The 22,500-nt window shown below is 35.1% G+C and overlaps 1 protein-coding gene across 1 annotated transcript in view; it reads left to right on the forward strand.

Annotated features, from left to right (window-relative positions):
- The first annotated feature begins 2,249 nt into the window (after positions 1-2,249).
- Positions 2,250-22,500, forward strand: part of LOC135206080 (cytoglobin-1-like) — a 462,438-nt gene continuing 442,187 nt past the window's right edge. The window contains exon 1 of the mRNA XM_064237282.1: positions 2,250-2,908. Coding sequence (XP_064093352.1) covers positions 2,724-2,908 — 185 coding nt within the window. The 5' untranslated portion in view covers positions 2,250-2,723. The remainder of the gene's footprint in view (positions 2,909-22,500) is intronic.

A 22,500-nucleotide genomic window follows, 5' to 3' on the forward strand; every position in this document is an offset into this window, starting at 1 on the left:
AGAAGGAAAACCAACCTAAGCATGGCATGGATAGACTATAAGAAAGCCTTCGACATGATACCACACACATGGCTAATAGAATGCCTGAAAATATTATGGGGGCAGAGGAAAACACCATCAGCTTCCTTCAAAAATACAATGCGCAACTGGAATACAATACTTACAAGCTCTGGAATAAGACTAGCAAGGTAATATCAGGAGAGGGATCTTCCAGGGCGACTCACTGTCCCCACTACTCTTCGTAGTAGCCATGATTCCCATGACAAAAGTACTACAGAAGATGGATGCCGGTACCAACTCAAGAAAAGAGGCAACAGAATTAACCATCTGATGTTCATGGACGACATCAAGCTGTATAGGTAAGAGCATCAAGGAAATAGATACCCTAATCCAGACTGTCAGGATGTACTGGGGACATCAGGATGGAGTTTGGAATAGAACAAAAATGCGAATTAGCAACATTCAAAAGGGCAAAGTAAACGAGAACTGAAGGGATAAAGCTACCTAGATGGGGAGCAACATCAAACACATAGATGAGACTGGATACAAATACCTGGGAATAATGGAAGGAGGGGATATAAAACACCAAGAGATGAAGGACACGATCAGGAAAGAATATATGCAGAGACTCAAGGCGATACTCAAGTCAAAACTCAACGCCGGAAATATGATAAAAGCCATAAACACATGGGCAGTGCCAGTAATCAGATACAGCGCAGGAATAGTGGAATGGACGAAGGCAGAACTCCGCAGCATAGATCAGAAAACCAGGAAACATATGACAATACACAAAGCACTGCACCCAAGAGCAAATACGGACAGACTATACATAACACGAAAGGAAGGAGGGAGAGGACTACTAAGCATAGAGGACTGCGTCAACATCGAGAACAGAGCACTGGGGCAATATCTGAAAACCAGTGAAGACGAGTGGCTAAAAAGTGCATGGGAAGAAGGACTAATAAAAGTAGATGAAGACCCAGAAGTATACAGAGACAGGAGAATGACAAACAGAACAGAGGACTGGCACAACAAACCAATGCACGGACAATACATGAGACAGACTAAAGAACTAGCCAGCGATGACACGTGGCGATGGCTACAGAGGGGAGAGCTAAAGAAGGAAACTGAAGGAATGATAACAGCGGCACAAGAACAGGCCCTAAGAACCAGATATGTTCAAAGAACGATAGACGGAAATAACATCTTTCCCATATGTAGGAAGTGCAATACGAAAAATGAAACAATAAACCACATAGCAAGCGAATGTCCGGCACTTCCACAGAACCAGTACAAAAAGAGGCATGATTCAGTGGCAAAAGCCCTCCACTGGAGCCTGTGCAAGAAACATCAGCTACCTTGCAGTAATAAGTGGTACGAACACCAACCTGAAGGAGTGATAGAAAACGATCAGGCAAAGATCCTCTGGGACTATGGTATCAGAACAGATAGGGTGATACGTGCAAATAGACCAGACGTGACGTTGATTGACAAAGTCAAGAAGACAGTATCACTCATTGATGTCGCAATACCATGGGACACCAGAGTTGAAGAGAAAGAGAGGGAAAAAATGGATAAGTATCAAGATCTGAAAATAGAAATAAGAAGGATATGGGATATGCCAGTGGAAATCGTACCCATAATCATAGGAGCACTAGGCACGATCCAAGATCCCTGAAAAGAATCTAGAAAAAACTAGAGGGTGAAGTAGCTCCAGGACTCATGCAGAGAAGTGTGATCCTAGAAACGGCGCACAAAGTAAGAAAAGTGAATGGACTCCTAAGGAGGCAGGATGCAACCCGGAACCCCACACTATAAATACCACCCAGTTGAATTGGAGGAGGACTGATAGAGCAAAAAAAAAAAAAAATAATAATAATAATAATAATTCATCTTACTCGAAAAAAAATTATGAACTTCTCAGAACCACAAGTGTATGATTCGCAAATATTCCTTTAAAGGAAAGATAAAAATAAAAAAATAAAACACGAAAATAGTACTGTCCGGCCACACCACGCAAACGCAAGGTCACCGAAAACGGGAAACTAAAGAGGAACCACCAAAATAAAGAGGCAAGAGAGACACCTGTTTCCATACGGACGTCCACCCATCCACCTGTTGCATTTGTGTGTGTGTGTGTGTAAGTACGTACGTCGTCGAGTACGATTGTGAGGGGGAGGTGGGAGGGATGAGACTGGATAGTGGTACTGGTTGGCTGGCTAGCTGGTGGCACCGTGGCACGCGCTCGTCAAGTCAGTCAGTCTTGTCTTCACCGTGGGAGGGTGTGCGCGCGGTCTCGTTTTCTCTCTCCCGCTGGTGCCGTGACAGAAAACGACGTCGGGGATTGCTTGTGCCCGGGCGAGAGCGGGGTTTGCCTCGTGTTGGGCAGTGACGAGGAGAGAGAGAAAGAGAAAGACGGAAAAAGAAAAAAAAAAAAAATCTCGGGCCAATGCCCAATTCATGTGACACTTCGACTTAAGTATAGACAAGAGAGAGGGAGAGAAAAAAAGTGCATTTCTCTTATGAAATAGCTTATTAGAATATACCCTTTGAAAATTTCCTTTTTTCCACCCCGAAAAAAAGATATTTCCTCCCTTTTCCTCCTCCTCCTCCTCCTCCTCTTCTTCTCTTCTTCTCCTCCTCCTCCTACTCCCCCTCCTCCTCCTCCTCCAAATCCTTCCCCTTCGAAGTCCCTTCAGCAGAGGAACGCCCTTGCGTCAAGGATGGGATGCCAGATAACGAAGCCTAAGAAACCGAAGGGAGACTCAGACGGCCTGGATGAACCACCTGCTCCCCCTCCCCCCGACCCGAGGCTCCCCCTCACCGCCAGGCAAAAATTTAACATCATCAAGTCGTGGAAAGGGATTGCCAGAGCCATCGAGCCCACGGGCGTCTACATGTTTGTCAAGTAAGTACGTGGTTGCCTTTGGAGTCGGTGATTCCCTTCGGGTAAATTGTTAACACCCTTTGGAGTCAGTGATTGCCTTTAGATAAATTGTAACACCTTTGGAGTCTGTAATTGCCTTTGGAAAAATTGTAACACCTTTGGAGTCTGTAATTGCCTTTGGAAAAACTGTATCACCTTTGGAGTCAGTGATTGCCTTTGGATAAATTGTAACACCTTTGGAGTAAGTGATTGCCTTTGAACAGCTGTTACGCCCTTCTACCTTTCATCCGTTCTCAGGACAGTAATTTTTTTTAAAATTAAATCTTAACCAAGACGATTGATAAGGCATTTCTCACTGAAAAATCAAGCACACTTCGTTTATCAAAGCCTATTTTCAATTTATGAAGATTAATACAAAAAAAAAAAAAATTTAAAATAAACCCAATTCATTCACAAGCACGCGAGGAGATTATTTTCTTTAAGTGGTAGTTATATTTTTTTGGGGGGGAGGGGTGTTGTTTTAGGCCAATAATTAAAAAAAATAATTGAGATGTGAATAAGAAATTCATTTCGTGATTAAATGGGAGAATTCACTAAATTCATTCATAATTAAATTGGAGAATGTATAAAATTCATTCATAATTAAATTGGAGAATGTATAAAATTCATTCATAATTAAATAGGAGAATGCATAAAATTCATTCATAATTAGAATGCATAAAATTCATTAATGATTAAATGGGAGAATAAATAAAATTCATTCATAATTAAATGGGAGAATACATAAAATTCATTCATGATTGAATGGGAGAATGCACAAAGTTCATTCATAATTAAATGTGATTATGTATAAAATTCATTCATAATTAAATGGGAGGATTTTTTTTACTATTCATTCATAATTAAATGGGAGGATTTTTTTTACTATTCATTCATAATTAAATGAGAGGTTATTTTAGTATTCATTCATAATTAAATGTGATTATGTATAAAATTCATTCATAATTAATCGAGAGGATTCTTTACTATTCATTCCTAAATAAATGCGAAAGTGTATAAAATTCATTCACAATAAAGTGGGAGATTATATAGTATTCATTCATATAAAAAAATATTGGGAAACTGTAAGAGTATCATTCAGAATTAAAAGGAACTGTTTGGAAAACATCATAGTGACGCCATCACGGCAGTGGGTGGGCGACTCCTAATTACGTAGGGAACTTTTCAGTGAGAGAGAGAGAGAGAGAGAGAGAGAGAGAGAGAGAGAGTTTTCTTCATAGCCACAGAAGTTTCTTTTTAAGATTAATGGGTAAATAAAATCGCTCTTAATTTTGGTGTTCAACCATAATGAAAAGGTTTGGTGGTGAAGAGGCCGGGTGGGGGCGGGGGCGGAGGGAGGGGTTGGCTGTAAATGAAAAGGAAAGTAAAAAAAAAAAAAAAAGGGTGGAAAACTACAATTAAAACTAAAGACACAAGCATAAACGACCTCCGAAAATATTCCCTTTTGTGTTTTACCCGTTAATTAACTTCGCCAACTGCGCCACCTGTTGATATATTATACGTTTCATCTCTCCATTCTTAAAAACGTCAGTAACAAAACAATAAAAAAAAATAAAATAAAAAAAGAGGCGAATGCTATTGCTTTCGCAAACTCTTGCAATGAAAAATAACGCAATCATGTTATTGCGAGTGTGATTGTAAACGCGTTTATTGTTGTCAACATTTACTGTAAAAGAAACGATGAGAATGGCGGCTTTTTCAAAGTAGAGTCCACGAAATGCATATGCAAATAACACGAAAAAGCTCTTTTTATGTTGGGAGATAATAAATAATGTATTATAATCTTTTGTATTCGATTTCTGAATCTGCACAACGAATCGGGAATACCAGAGGCTCAATGAGCTCAGCCACTGGCTGGAAAAGTCTAGTTCCAGGATACAAAAAAAAAAAAAATAATAAAATAAAATAAAAATAAGGAAAAAACAATGCCATGAGGAATTTTGAGCAACAAATAAAATTTTTTTTATTATTGTCGTTTTAGATTAATATGGTCCAATGCCAAGCGCAGGTTCTCGATCCTGGAGCAGCCAGTTAAAAGGAATTCAGCTCTTAATCAAACGCCTATGTAGTTCGGAATGTAGGGCAGCCAGCAATAGAGCCGTAAAAAAAGAAAGAAAGAAAAAAAAGAGTTTTTAATATACTCGCTCGCGATACCCCTATGGTGGAGAACGAGGCGTAATTGGATAAATGGCCTCTTGTTTTGACATCCTGATCGAAGGGATCCAATTTCAGGTTCAGGAGACGAGAGCAGATATGAGGCTTATTCGAAATGGGGCGAACGTTTGCTGATGATGCTACTACTGGTGTTTCGCTTGTGGTCCATTCATTCGTCTAAAACGGAAAACGGAATCTCTCTCGACGCGAGACATGTCAACTTGCACGTTCGTTCGTCTAAAACGGGAAACGGGAAACGGGAAACGGAATGTCTCTCGACGCGAGACTGGCATTGCCGTCGCTTCCGTCTAAAACGGAAACGGAAACGGAGGTTGCGGCAAGGTCTCTCGACGGCGTAGATAAAATTTAATAACACACGTCAACTTGCACGTTCGTTCGTCTAAAACAGGAAACAGGAAACGGAATCTCTCTGGAAAGAAAACCCAATTTGCGCCTTCATTCGTCAGAAACGTCTTAGAAACGAAATCTCTTTCGACGCGAGACACGTCAACTTGCACGTTCGTTCGTCTGAAACAGGAAACGGGAAACGGAATCTTCTTTGGCATGAGAAACGTTCACTTGGCGTTGATTGCACCTTTAATCAAGGGTATACCTGTTGGAGCCTCTTAAGTTGATTGTAAGGTGACTTTTTTTTTTTAACCTGTAGAGGTAACAAATTGGTATTGTCTCTTTATTTTTTAATTTTTTTAAAACCTTGTAAATGAAATTATTGATATGACTAAAACAAACATATGAATAAATATATAGGTCTGTATATGATATGATATTATATATATATATATATATATATATATATATATATATATATATTATATATATATACTACACACACACACAATATATAATATATTATATATTATAATATATACGTACACACACAGCACACACAATATATATGTTACATATATTCAAACATTATATATATATATTATATATATATATATATACATACATATATCTCAATTCAACATTAAGCAATGTCTTCAAAAAAAGACATCTTTATAAATACGCACGCGCACACGCACACACTATGTATACATATATATATATACAAATAATATATGTATATATATGTATATATATGTTTATTGTCATTTCCTCATGTATGTCAGTTCATCTGTGAAGTAAAGGACGTTTGAAGTCGAAAGATCTAATGGATACTCAGTTGTTTATTTTCCCTCGTGGGATATACCTTTATTTATTGATTTATCACGTTCCTAACTTTCGTGATTCAGTTATACATACATATATATATATATATATATATATATATATATATATATTATATATATATATATATGTATAGTATATATGTATATATACATACATACATACATATATATACATACTGTAATAAATATACATATATTTCCGAGTCCGTAAAAGAAACGTTTCGGCTCTATGAGTCGCACCACTCAAATCCACAATAGGTTCCGATCCGTATTGAAATTCCAACGACAGAAAGTCGTCCGCGAAGGGGCTTGGCATTTAAAAGCTGCGTGTTCAATGGGAACGTCCAAAATAGAATGAGGCGACGATGAGATTTTTGGCGATGGAGGAAATTTTACTTATTTTAGTTTGCGTTCAGAATGAAAAGCATGAATTGAAATTCCGAGTGTCCATGTTTTACCTAATGTTTGAGTGGGAAGCATGCAGTGTGGAACAGCTGATGCTTGCTGTTGATGTGTATATATATATATATATATATATATATATATATATATATATATATATATATATATATATATATATATATATATAAATATAATATATATATATATATATATATATATATATACACATATATATATTATATATATATACATATATACATATAATATATATATATATATATATATATATATATCTATATATATATATATAGGTATTATATACATGAGATATATAAGGCGGATCCACAATGATATAGTAACATAAAATATTACTCAGTGTATTGCAAAATACAAAATGTACAAAAATTTATTGCTTCCGTCCAACTATACCTGTGGCCAGTTTAGTAGACACAAACATTTTTTGAGAAGTCCGACATTGTATTTTTGTTTGTCACTTGTTTATGTATATATATATATATATCATATATATTAAATATATATATATATATATATATATATATATGTATGTATATATATTATCTATGTGCCTGGTTCGCACAGGTCTTTAACATTAGGTAATTCACACATATCACACCTTACATCAAAAGCAAGTTATGCTGTTAACGGCCAAATCTCAAAGCTACAACGAAGCTCAGACGAACTTGATTTAAATCTCGTCCTTCCCGAAGTCTTTGATCAAATTAAGAACAGCGAAAGATTCTGGATATTCACCGTAGATTCATGGAATTTGAAGAAGGCGAAATCCTTCCCAGCCAAGGTCGAGAGACTCGAGGTTCGAAAGGGAAAATTGTATTTGGCATCTCCGCGAAATATGAGTTTTCGTTGCATAAGCCTCTTGGATGTGAAGCTTCATGCTTCTGAATTTGCCTTAGGCAAGTTCTTGTCTGTTTACGAGAAACTTTGTTTTTCTGCCCTTCATATTCACAGGTTCAAATGAGTTCAGTTTTTTCTTATTTATTTATTTTTTTATAACGTTTGCGGCAAACTTTAGTTATTATACGGTAAGCTCGAATTCTGGCGCTAAACTTAAAAATGTATTGTCTCTTAGTTTGACATTACGTCTCTGTTCTAGGTTCATATTAAAGTTATTTTGCTTTATACGTATTCATATATATATATATATATATATATATATATATATATATATATATATATACTATATAATATATATAATCGAAATCATTCAACTGACGTGGTATTTTATCTGAGTATATCCTTTTGGAATATCCTGCTTGAAGAAGCAACTAGAACACAATTATAATCGAGACTAAACAATCAAAAAAATATAATTCCCTTCCTTGCCCTTGTTAATTCTCCTTTGAATTTCCTTATCACTCATTTTCCCCCCCATCTTTTGACAGCGGCCAAAAGCAAAATGAGCTACGGAAATGAAGATAAAAAAAAATATAATAACTCCACTATTTTCCCTCGTTCGTTCCTGAAGGTCTTATTTACTCTGAACTTTGGAGGAGAATGCTTTCCACCTCTCTCTATTCCTCTCCCCGAGATCTTTTCAGAGAAATGCTCCGTTAACTCCTAATTTTTCCCCGCTTCTATTTTTCCTCTAAAGTTGAAAAGGGCCATTTTGCTCGGTTTTTTCTCTGACAAGCCTTATTTTCCATTTTCCTCATTATCCTGTCTTCTTTCCTTTATGGAAAAGGAGTTTTAATCTTCCGCCATTTCTTATCGTCCTGTTACTTATTTTAATCTTCCATAATTTCTTATCGTCCTGTTACATTTATCTTCTTCATTTCACTCACTTTTCTTTCATTAGCTCAAAGAAGTTGTTCTTCATCTCGTATTCTTGCGACATTTCATTTTTCATAGGAAAAAAAATTTCTCTTAATTCATTATTCCATTATGTTTTTTCGAGACAGCTTTTATCTTATATCCTAAAAGCATGCTAAATTTCATTTTTCATAAAAGGTCTGTTGTTCATTTCATTCTTCCCGTAAAAGACCAGATGTCCTGGAATTCCTTTAAGGAAGTATTTCTGTTTTTCCATTTTTTTCCAGTTTTTAAAAAAATTTCCCCCAAATCGGGTTCCATCCTTTTCCTGGGCCCCCCAGGGTCCAATTCAAAAGGATTGTTTTTGCTCCCATTTAATAAAATCTGGCTTATATCTTTGCAGATTCTCTGTCTTCACTTTTCTTTTCTCAAGAGTTTCTCTGTCATGGTATTCATTTACTTTAGGTCTCTGACCTCATCTTCCTTCTATTTTGAAAGCATTTTTTCCAGAGTACGTTCAGTCTTCAATTTTTTTCTATTACAGATTTTTTTCAGAAAAGGATTCAGTCTTCATTTCCATTTTCTAATTTAAAATCATTTTCCCAGAGAAGGCTTCAGTCTATCATTTTCATTTTCTAATCTAAAACCATTTTCTCAGAGCAGGATTCAGCCTTCATTTTCATTTTCTAATCTAAAACCATTTTCCCAAGGTAGCATACGTTATCCTTCAACTGCAATTTCACTTGCACCTTGCAATGTGAAATTGCAAGATGCAATTTCCCCCAACCACCTGAGACCAGCGGATTTCCTCGTATATCTTCCTGTTTCGCGTTTATTATCATTATTACGGCTATCATTAACATTATATGTAAGCATTCATATTAGACAACCTTAAAAGGGTCACTGAGCTTCTACAAAACCGACTGCAAGTAAATAAGACAAGAAGTATCATTTGCTTTCAGATATTCGTATTGTCTTTCCTTTGTCTTTGGAATCTAAGTTTTTATTTTATTGCTAAAATACTCCAACAATCAGCAGTTGTCTTAAAACAAGTATTGTGTATGAAATAGCTCTTTACGTAACTCCAATTTTCAGGATGGTAAAACCTCTTGGAACCAGTCTCTCTCTCTCTCTCTCTCTCTCTCTCTCTCTCTCTCTCTCTCTCTCTCACCGGTAGACCACTCTATTAATCCTGACTGATCTCGACAAGTTTATAAGCTGTATACCATTTCATTTATATAATACGAGTGACGTTTTCAAATATAAATGAAACGTGATAAAAACAATGCCCCTAAAAATAAATAAATAAAAAACCTTTATAATCTGTTCTGCATTTCATATAAAAAAAAAGGTTGATATTCAAAAATCTTAATGGAAAGCCAAAAAACTAATAAATAAATAAATCCGCTTAACACCGTTGTCAAAGGACTTAGGAACAAAAGTATTATTATTATTATTATTATTATTATTATTATTATTATTATTATTATTATTATTATTATTATTATTATTATTATTATTACTGGTATCAGAAATAGTAGAAATAGATCTCTCAATATTAACACTTCCATTTCCAACAATGTCAAAAAGTCCAATACTTTGCACGTATCTCGGTTGGGTGGTCAACATCCAGAGGTCCATAAAAGCCCTGTCATTCGTTACGACACCATCATACATATTTCCGGACTGACTCTGCGTAGTGGCCGGGTACTGGCATAAGGCCGGGCTAATCTTAACCAACCAAGCTTCTACAGAATAGAATATGTAGAAATATGTAGAAATAGAAAATATGTAGAAATAGAAAAGAACAGTACTGACAAGAAATGAAAGAAAGGAAGATATAAACAAACAGATATGAAAATAAGAGAAAATACGAACAATACAAAAATTGATATTTATAAAAAAAGAAAAAGAAAAATAAACTTGCAGATACGATGAAAAACATAATGAGGGAAAATAAAGAAAGATGAAATAAAAAAGAAAATAAACATCCAGATACGATGAAAAACATAATGAGGGAAAACATAGAATAAAACAGTAAGGAAAATAAAGAAACAGATACCATGAAAACATAATAAAGAAAAATGGAGAGAAAAATGAAATTTAAAAAATTAGAATCTTATCTAAAAAAAGAGGAAAAATTATGGAAATTACAAGCATGAATGAATAAATGAATAAATAAAATGTTAATACATTATATCCACTGAACCTACGGGCTGCTCTACGAACAAGAGCCCGTGCTGGCATAAAGCCAGGTCGATCACAAACAAAACTGTATGTACTGAAAAACTCTCGATCACAAAGAAAAATATACCTACTGAAAAACTCGAACATACGCCCCTCTTGCACGCAAACAGAGGAAACTCGATGCGAAAGAACGGGAGGAAAGTAAATAAATAAAGCGAAAAACAAAGTAAAAAAACAAAAGATAACCAAAAACAAAAACAAAAAAATAAGTCACAAGCAAATGACAACCGCATCGCAGCGGACCCTGGCTTAAAAAGGTGGATGTTCTATCTCTGTGGATATGAAGAGATAGCCCTCTGAGTCACACGGCTTCCCTTGCGTTTGTTTTTATCTTGTTTTCGTCTCTCTCTCTCTCTCTCTCTCTTACGTTCCTGTCTCTCTTTGTGACATCGGTAGTTTTCCCTTCTTACAAACCCTCTCACATTCACACCCCCTTCGGCCTGACTCAGTGTGACGCCAGTTGTTCGCTCTCTCTCTCTCTCTCTCTCTCTCTCTCTGAAGCCATTCCTTCCCTTGCTCTCTCGTCCATACGTTGCCTCGCTGTGAAAGGGAATAGCAGACTACTGCTTGTCTATCGACATGACTTTTTTTTATTTTTATATTCGTTCAGAGTTCTTAGACAATGAAGGCTATAATATATTCACGAAGAGGCTTCTATGGTAATTCTTTTCACGTCGGGTATATACATTTTTATTATTATTATTATTATTATTATTATTATTATTATTATTATTATTATTATTATTATTATTCATTGGCCCATGTCTATTACCACAACCGTCTTACTACCATGTGCATGAATTATTTACTACGTCAATTGATATGTATAATGGGCCTGAATCCTCGTCAATAACTCACTTACAATTCTGATTTCCTTACGAAACATCTTGGACGATGTAAATCACTTGTGATGAGAATCATCACTTTTCATGTTCAACGAGAGCCATTACTTTTTTTATGGCCAATGTCTCGTAAACGGGAAGTAAGACTCTTCTGGTAGAACTAAAGCATACACCTCCAAGGTTACTTGACAAGGGACCGACAGAATTATTCTTACGGTTTCATCAGAAGCAACTCATAACTTTAACTATTTCTACGGAGACATCGATGTTAAAATATTTAGTGATTTTTTGAGAGGTAATATTGATCCCTCTGCGTCTCTACATCACCCGGAAGGATTAAAAGAACGAATGAGTGTTTTCAATTGTGGAGAATATCCTACAGTGAGGGCACTAGGCTTAACGTTGCCTCACCTGGTTGTGAAGTTAAAGGTGAAGGAGTATCAACCACATCTTGATGATCTAATCTTTTAAAATAAATCTTTTGAATATGCTGGAATATAATAATAATATAATAATAATAATAATAATAATAAATAATAATAATAATATAATTTAGCACAAAAATAGTACACTGTATTAGTATTCGGAAGACATATACTATTATATATATAATATATATATATATAATTATATAGAATATATATATGTATATATATATATATATATATATATTATAATATATATTTATATGTATATATATGCATATACATATATATACATATATATAATATATATATATTATATAATATTTATATATATATACAACACATATATATACACATATGTATATAAATGTATATATATACACACACATATTATTATACATATATGTATATGTATATGTTATATATATATATATATATATATATATATCAGGGCTGCCGAAGTGTGGAAATGACGTCACTAATACGGCTTATCTTGTCTACATTGTGAATAGGTGTGGAGTGTGGAATCCACACGTAAATATTTCCACGCTTTTTACTTAAGAAGCGTATGCTAGTTAAAATCTAATAAAAAAAAAAATTATGAAAATTGTTTACTATATATAAAGTCTCACACACAAATATCCATAAAAAATAAATAATTAATTTTATCTTTTTTAATTTGTGGATGCGTTTGGATGTTTATCAGATGCATAACGCTGACCGTTGACTCATGTGCAAACCAAGACCTAGAATATAAGCTAGATCTTGACTGTACGAACTGGCTGGCTCTAGCGCCAACCAACCTGTTACATATCAAAATTATTTTCAATATGGTTCTCAACAAAATCTACATTTATTCTTTTTCATAATACTAGAGAGTATTCTTAATTTGCTAGTTTTGATGGTATATTTTCTAGAAAATTTTGTGAAATGTATGCATACATGTATACTGCCATTTGGTAGCAAATTATTTTTCAGCGATGACTTTACAGCTTTGCAATACACATTGCAATTTTTGCATGTGAAAATGATTAATGTGCCTGTATAATCAGTTTGGTTATTCTACAACTACGGTGACAAACTTTTAAAAAGAATGGGCTTTAATGATTTCATAACTGTAATTCGTATAACGTAAGACCTTAGCAAAAATCATAGGCCTAGTTTATCAGTATAGATGATAGCGCTCACGATTCGTTGTCAGTTGATATTGCCATAAATGAATGACTATGAGTATAACAACGATAAAAGTGAGAAATTGTATAATGCAGTGGTAATTAAATCCTCATGAAATATTAAATGGTTTAGTACATTAGCCAAGGTCCAGGATACGTTGTCAGTTTACTTTACTCTAAAAAAATAAGACATCATTTGCAGCTTCAATTCTTCATGAAAGTTATTGTAATTATGTAATTGCAATGATACAATACAGCGATAATTATTTTTTTAAAGTTCACTTGCGAGCATATAACAACAGTGTTAGTTGACCCAACATATAGGTCTAGTTATTATATTTTTATGGCAATAATGCCGGATTGAACATCATAAATTTATCGTTATTTTTCATTAAGATGATGTGATTAAGATGCCTTATGTTATATATAAACTTGTTGTAAAACACCTATGTTACTTTTTTCATCGTCAAATTAAATAACTTTCATTGCAGTGTTTCATCATCATATTAAAAGAGTACCGACTGTTGTTGAGAAGTTTTGTTCTTTACCCTCTCATAAAAAAACAAATATAAAATTAACTAAATGTTTAAACAATATGAGCTAAAAACGGAAAGGGTCATTGTCTATCCTTATTTATCAGTCAAAAAAAAAATCTACTGGTTGGGAATTCATATGCTAAGTTTTGAGCACTTACAAGATCATGTTAAACAACTTTTACATTCCTCAGTTCGATAAAGTCGAATATATTGCATAACTGGCAACTGTCTGAGACCTAGTGTGGATTTCCTTAGTGTGGAAATCTGGCAGCCCTGATATATATATATACTATATATATATATATATATATATATATATATATATATATTATATATATATATATATATATATAAAATTCTTTCTCAAATATATTTGTTTTCCCTCAAGCCTCATATTCCCAGGAATAAATAAACAGAGACTTATACAGCACTTGTATATGAAGGGGATTAAGTGACATGTTTAAACGTTACAACAGCGGGGATTGTGTCCGGGGGCTGCCTGGGGGTGGGGGGGAGGGGGGAATGCATCAAATACAACTCGAGAAAAATTTGTTTATTGAGGTATGTTTTGTTTGTGTCTACTGCAAGTCGTGTTTATTTTCAGTTATAGAAACTCCTATTCCGACGCTTAGGTTTACTATAAGAATTTCTGGTGGGGATTTTGTAATAGACCTATTTAGATGAAGAGGTAAGAGGTGCAGTGATTGTTGTGGGTTTGATACGTTGCTAATGAGTCGTCTGCGCAGGCGTATGAAACGGCTATTATTGTAGAAGTTTTTACAAGGCAGTTCATTCAACTAAAGTTGATGTATGAACATGGGAGTAACTGGTGTATCGTTTTAATCTCAGGAGCCATCCCTGTTCATGATAAACAAAAGCTAAACGCTGAGAACACTAGTTTGTGTATGTGCGTCTATGTGTGCATGTGCGTTTGAGTGGAGTGTAGCGTGTGTTACGTATCAACATACACCTATTATATAAAATGTGACGCCGCTAACTGTGCTAACCTCTTCCTCTGATCTCAAGGGAAGAATGTAGTTACGTGTTCCTGGCTTTTGAGAAATGCGCAGCGACAAGCTCCCTTTTCCCCAAGGCCTCAGCTGGAAAGATTTGATATTGCTCCTCAAGAATGCGGAAATGTCTTAGAGATTCTTCGCGTCATTCTAGGGTATGGGGGTTTATTTCCGTAGAGTTTTTTCGCGTTCGAGGTGAACATCAGTTATAGGTTGTAGAGGCGGACGTGTTATGGGTTGTAGGGAGGTGAGCATCAGTTATGGGTTGTAGATGTGGACGTGTTATGGGTTGTAGAGAAGTGAACATCAATTATGGGTTATAGAGGCGGACATGTTATGGGTTGTAGACAGGTGAACATCAGTTAATGGTTGTAGAGGTGGACATGTTCTGGGTTGTAGAGAGGTGAACATCAGTTATGGATTTTAGAGATGAACATCAATTAAGGGTTGTAGAGAGGTGAACATCAGTTATAGGTTGTACTGAGGTGAACTTCAATTAAGGGTTGTAGAGGGGTGAACACCAATTAAGGGTTGTAGGGAGGTGAACATCAGTTATGAGTTGTAGATACGTGAACATCAATTTTCGGTTGTAGAGATGTGAACATCAATTAAGGACTGTAGAGAAGTGAACATCAGATATGGGTGGTAGACTCGGAGTCACTTTTTGTCAATGATTAAAACGTATAATGACATTTTTAGAGCAAAATAGACTTTCTATTATACGTTTCGTGACTGGATTTATTTGATATCTGTTAACTTCTAGGAAAATTTGAAGGGAGAAGCATAAGGCTCTCATAATGACATAGAGTCAGACGTAACTGCTTGGACACTTGCATGAAGACAGAAGTATGAACAGGCGTGTTCTTGTATGTTCATGTACGCTGTGTACAACGAATAGGAAGAAACAGTTCCAGCGTCAAACTTTTAGGAAATACAAGACTGGAGATGCAAGGGGATATTCTAAATAAAACAAAAAGAATAAAGTAACAGGACCACGGGATTGATCAGAGCCTGTTCCTGAACTTTTGCAGTGTAACAATACAAAAAAAAAAAAAAAGATATTTTAATTAAAAGCAATGGAGAGCTTAATTAATCGAGATGAGGGGGATTGGTGGGATGGGGATGGGGGTAGTTACTGAGAGCCAACATGATGGCTTATGTGGGAGCCACTTGGGGGGAGGGGGAGGGGGTAGGATGTCTGGTGCGAGCTGTAATGGGTGGAATATTAAGGCCTTTGAGTCAGACGAGTAAGTAAGTGAGTGAGCAAGCGAGTACCTATTTTGGAAAGAAAGGAAAACATTGCACTGTTAAAACTGAAAAAGACATTTTTTTTTTTAGTTATTCTTAAATGTAATACCCCTTTCCACAAAAGTTATCGCACGAAAGAGTGACCTTACGGATTCGTCACGAAAAAAAAAACGAGTTGAAATAACCAACATTAAAACAAAAGCTTTGAAAAATATCCCCTTTAAATCCACCATCTTCTAACATAAAAAAAAACCCAAGACTTGAATTACAAAGCAAAGGGAAACTCGCAGGCACGCCATTGAATGGCCTGGACGGACTATAGGAAGTGAGGAAGCTATGCAAACAAGCACTACACACACACACACACACACACACACTCTTTCTCTCTCTCTCTCCTTGCAAGGAAAGACTCCTTCCTCCCTCTGAATTCTAACTGTATATATATATATATACATATATATATATATATATATATATATATATATATATATATATATATATATATATATATATATATATATATATATATATATATATATATATATATATATATATATATATATTTATATATATACTATATATATATATATATATATATATATAGATAGATAGATAGATAGGCGAAAACCACGGGAAAATGATAGGCAGAAATCCAAGCGCTTTCGTCTTTATTGAGACATCTACAGGTGTGTGTGTGTGCGTGTATGTGTGTGTGTGTGCACGCGCTCGTCTTTGTATAATATCTATCTATTTAACTATGCATTTTGGGTATGAATGAAAGCCGAACTGAACTGGAGTGAAATATCTATCAATCTATCTATCTATCTATCTATCAAAAAACTCCTAAAAGTTATTAATCGCGTACGTTAGTTAATGGATCCAGTTGAAGATTTCTTGGTATTACGAATCTTGGGGGAATTTATAAATGCGCACGACAGACGTTATTCCGACTACGAAGAATGATAGGATATGAGAAATGGACATCCATTTAATTATTCAGTTATCATAGCTATTTTGTAATATTATAAGCACTGTACCGGACGGGACGATCTGTTGGCAATTCTCAATGCAGACAAACATTATTTTGTTGGCGTCATCTTTACGCTAAAAACTTTCAAACCAAAATGTGTTGAATCGCACATTTTCCAAAAAATAAATAACTAAATAGATAAAAAATAAAAAATAAAATAAAAAAAATTAAAAAAAAAATTAAAATGAATAAACATGTTTTGAACGACGATGAACGGATTTCGTCAACATAAACTTTCTGTTATGAAGCTAAAATATGCATTTATAAACAATAAAACGTAAGTGAATGATTGGACCAAAATTACGTTCACGTTATTAAGGCCTTTATTTTTTTTTCAAAGTTTTCCTTTTATTTCGTTTCTTCCAACGAAACGAATCTTAAAATCTTCAGTTTAATTGAGGGAAATTGATCCTTCAACCACCGGCTCCTGATGAAGGATGACCCCAGGCCCCCTTCTCTCTCTCTCTCTCCTCCCCCACCCCCTCAACCTGTCATATCTGGAATGAAAAAAAAAAATATTTCGGAATTTGGGACTTCTTTTTTTCTTTCATTTTTGGCGACACAGTAATTTACCAAAAATAGAAGGCGAGAGAGGCCCACGCATTGCTGGATCACTTAATATTCAACGGAGCACTTTAGCAGCGGATATGCATTTTCGTAATACACGAGACCTTGTCTTAATGACATCCCTTCCATTTATGTGACGCAAAAAAAAAAAAAATTAAATATGGAAATACGATCACCAGAATCTCGTGCCATCGTTTAGCGATGAAGCGTTATATTTCATAATTATCAGTGCCCGAAAAAAAAGAATGATCCTTGGGAGCTATGAATATCAGTTGGCATTTTATTTATTTTTATTCCTATTATTTTCATTCCCGCTTTTTTTTTAAAGTTTTAAAATCTCCCTTTGTCCCTTTACCCTTGACGTAGCTATCAGTTTAATGTATCCCTTAATCATCGCGAGAATGATCTACATATTTTTCTTACTATGATCGGCACTTTAATTGTCATGCTGCTGTCACTATCAGAATAATATAATCATACCCTGTAGTCGTATTCAGATCCTCTCTCATATATGTTCCAAAGTGTTCATTATGCTCTCCGCTAATTAGTTTCTGAGCGAGGAAACGCTTATCGTTAGAACTAGAAACATTTAAAGTTGAATATATTGTGATAGATTTCTATTTATTAATTTTTTTTAATATGCGAGATTTCCTCCTGCATTTTCCTCTGTCTTCTCTCCTTACTAATGGTGCACTGTTGGCACTAACCCCCCTCCCCCCCCCCCCCCCCCAGACATACACACACACTACGAGGGCCCCCTTCGTATGAGAAGACGAAGCACGAAAAAGTATGCAGACCTGATCTATTATCTAACTATACTCCATGATTATCTACCTTAATTTCTCCCAAGTTGGATGACTCATCAACATTTCCTTTTGAAGTTTTAAGCTTTTGACTTGAATTCTGACGCGACCCAATTAAGCTCAAGTGACCTGAAGGATGTGACCCGGTCCTTAAACCATTCACCGAGCGATCGAGAATCGTAATTAGCCCTGAGTCGTCGAAACGGGATCTTATTCGAGTCGTTTTCTAGGACCGATGTCGAATTTCATAAATGGAGTCCCGCTAGGTTAGGTTTGAAGCCCTCTGAGGCACTTGGTATTAAATCTAGCACTTTCTGCATTTCTTTGATTTTGTTCATTTATTTATTCATTTATTTATTGAACTTGACTGATTCATTTATTTTATCTAATTAATATATTTGTTTAATCAGGTAAATCATTTGCTTTATTTCAGTAACATACCCAATTAACTGATTTTGTTTTTTTAATTAAGTTTCTTATTCGTTTACTGAATCTATTCTATAATTTAATCTATCTATTTTATTTATCCATTTACTTGAATGATTAATTTAATTGATTGATTAATGTATCTACATAATGTATTGACTTATGTGTACAGTTGAATATATCTTATTGATGAAACAGATGTATTTTATGACAACAATATTGCCATCAATGTGGAGCGAAATTTCCCACATAGGAAAAAAGCCTAGTTTCCTTCGTCCTAAATTTATCCTCTGGTGAAAGTGGAGAAAATTTACCAAAACAAAGGAGAGAAGAAACCGAAAGAGGTTCGTAGAATTTCGAAATGGCTCAGAGAGAGAGAGAGAGAGAGAGAGAGAGAGAGAGAGAGAGAGAGAGAGAGAGAGAGATATTCTTACTAAGTTTATCATATGCAGAGCTGAAAAAACATAAGTTTTTAAACATAAGTTGTTAATATCAATTCTTAGCCATTAAAAGCAGAATTAATCAAAATAAAAAAGTAAGGAGAAATATATCCAAAAATGATTGCAGAAAGGAAACTAAGTTTTAGAATTAAAAAAAAAAAAAACGCACATTCAAGAGAAATAAAAACACGAACCTACGTCACACCATTAGACGATCATGAAAAACTTATGATATATTACTAAAAATGTCCTCAATGAGTCATTTTACACCTGCGAAGAAATATATTCTCAGTGTATTAATACATTCACGAAACGAGTTTATTTGATGTGCGTCTTCGCTGTATGAAGAAATGACGGAAGGGTACGATATGTTGAACAGAATGTATAACATTTTTCCTGTCGAGATTATATATACGGTGAAGGTACGTCTCTCTCCCTCTCTCTCTCTCTCTCTCTCTCTCTCGCTATCGTATATATCTATATATATATAGATATAAATATATATATATAGATATATATATATATCTTATATATACACACATACAAACCCAACTACAAATAAGGACCACAGATCAAAGAAGCTGCCTCCCTGCACATCTACACAGCACTGAAACCCTTTTCGAAGCAAAGGGACTGTGAAGTGGTCACTTTGTTTCAGTACTCTGCTTTACAACTTTACCGGAAAACAAGTGGACCAGTTTTCATTATATTATTATACTATTTAAAGGGTGAATGTTCTAAAAAAATAATATATATATATATATATAAATGCATGCATTATGCATATATATATATATGTAAATATATATATAGATATATATATATATATATATATATATATATATATATATATATATATATATATATATATTGAACGATACAATGAGTATTCCTGTAATTATCTCTCTCTCTCTCTCTCTCTCTCTCTCTCTCTCTCCTCCTCCTCCCCTCCTCCTCCTCCTCCTCCTCCTCCTCCTTAGTCCCTCAACGCTTGCAACTTCAGTGCACCGAACAAAGAAGTTTCGAAAATACTTTTTCTAAAGAAATGAGTGGCGCTGAAATAACCTCGGCTTTGTATTCAAATACGGGAGAATAAACTTTTAGTTTTCCTAATTAGATTAGATTTCCTCTTACCTCCATCGTCTGCTGATTGACTCCTTCACGTAACTTGGCGTCGTAGCAAGTGAGGGTACCCAAGTCAATAACAGTAGTACCCAATAATTACGATAATTCCACGAAATCTGACAGAATTGCAAGGCGTTCCATTCCGTTCCGAGTATCTCTCCGAGCGCCCTGAATTTCAGGAGGTAGTTGGCAACTAGTCTAGTTCGAGTTGCCTAACAACGTAATGAACAATCATTTGAAATTGTTAGTGACAGCCCCTCCTGAATTTCGAAATTATTAGAAGTTTTCGTTGAGCGTGTGATTTTCTTTGTAGTTAATAATAATAATAATAATAATAATAATAATAATAATAATAATAATAATAATAAAGATACCCTAATCCAGACTGTAAGGATTGTATCTGGGGACATCAGGATGGAGTTTGGAATAGAAAAATGCGCCTTAGTCAACATACAAAAAGGCAAAGTAACGAGAACTGAAGGGATAAAGCTACCAGAATGGGAGCAACATCAAACACATAGATGAGACAGGATACAAATACCTGGGAATAATGGAAGGAGGGGATATAAAACACCAAGAGATGAAGGACACGATCAGGAAAGAATATATGCAGAGACTCAAGGCGATACTCAAGTCAAACTCAACGCCGGAAATATGATAAAAGCCATAAACACAATTGGGCAGTGCCAGTAATCAGATACAGCGCAGGCATAGTGGAATGGACGAAGGCAGAACTCCGCAGCATAGATCAGAAAACCAGGAAACATATGACAATACACAAAGCACTACACCCAAGAGCAAATACGGACAGACTATACATAACACGAAAGGAAGGAGGGAGAGGACTACTAAGTATAGAGGACTGCGTCAACATCGAGAACAGAGCACTGGGGCAATATCTGAAAACCAGTGAAGACGAGTGGCTAAAGAGTGCATGGGAAGAAGGACTAATAAAAGTAGACGAAGACCAGAAATATTACAGAGACAGGAGAATGACAGACAGAACAGAGGACTGGCACAACAAACCAATGCACGGACAATACATGAAACAGACTAAAGAACTAGCCAGCGATGACAATTGGCAATGGCTACAGAGGGAGAGCTAAAGAAGGAAACTGAAGGAATGATAACAGCGGCACAAGATCAGGCCCTAAGAACCAGATATGTTCAAAGAACGATAGACGGAAATAACATCTCTCCCATATGTAGGAAGTGCAATACGAAAAATGAACCACATAGCAAGTGAATGCCCGGCACTTGCACAGAACCAGTACAAAAAGAGGCATGATTCAGTGGCAAAAGCCCTCCACTGGAGCCTGTGCAAGAAACATCAGCTACCTTGCAGTAATAAGTTGGTACGAGCACCAACCTGAAGGAGTGATAGAAAACGATCAGGCAAAGATCCTCTGGGACTATGGTATCAGAACGGATAGGGTGATACGTGCAAACAGACCAGACGTGACGTTGATTGACAAAGTCAAAAGAAGTATCACTCATTGATGTCGCAATACCATGGGACACCAGAGGTTTGAAGAGAAAGAGAGGGAAAAAATGGATAAGTATCAAGATCTGAAAATAGAAATAAGAAGGATATGGGATATGCCAGTGGAAATCGTACCCATAATCATAGGAGCACTAGGCACGATCCCAAGATCCCTGAAAAGGAATCTAGAAAAACTAGAGGCTGAAGTAGCTCCAGGACTAATGCAGAAGAGTGTGATCCTAGAAACGGCACACATAGTAAGAAAAGTGATGGACTCCTAAGGAGGCAGGATGCAACCCGGAACCCCACACTATAAATACCACCCAGTCGAATTGGAGGACTGTGATAGAGCAATAATAATAATAATATTATTATTATTATTATTATTATTATTATTATTATTATTATTATTATTATTATTATTATTTCCATGTGTAATATTTTTATCTGTATATCTGTTAATCTATTGGAACACATGTATTATATCCATCACGACAGAATAATAATAATAATAATAATAATAATAATAATAACAATAATAATAATAATAATAATAATAATAATACTACTAACTCTTACTTCTATTAATTGATAATAACAATAATGATATGGCAAACTATATCCTAACTTCCTAATTATCTCTCCTACACCACACACGT

The sequence above is a fragment of the Macrobrachium nipponense genome, chromosome 29 (assembly GCF_015104395.2).
Source record: "Macrobrachium nipponense isolate FS-2020 chromosome 29, ASM1510439v2, whole genome shotgun sequence".
Taxonomy (NCBI): Eukaryota; Metazoa; Arthropoda; class Malacostraca; order Decapoda; family Palaemonidae; genus Macrobrachium; species Macrobrachium nipponense.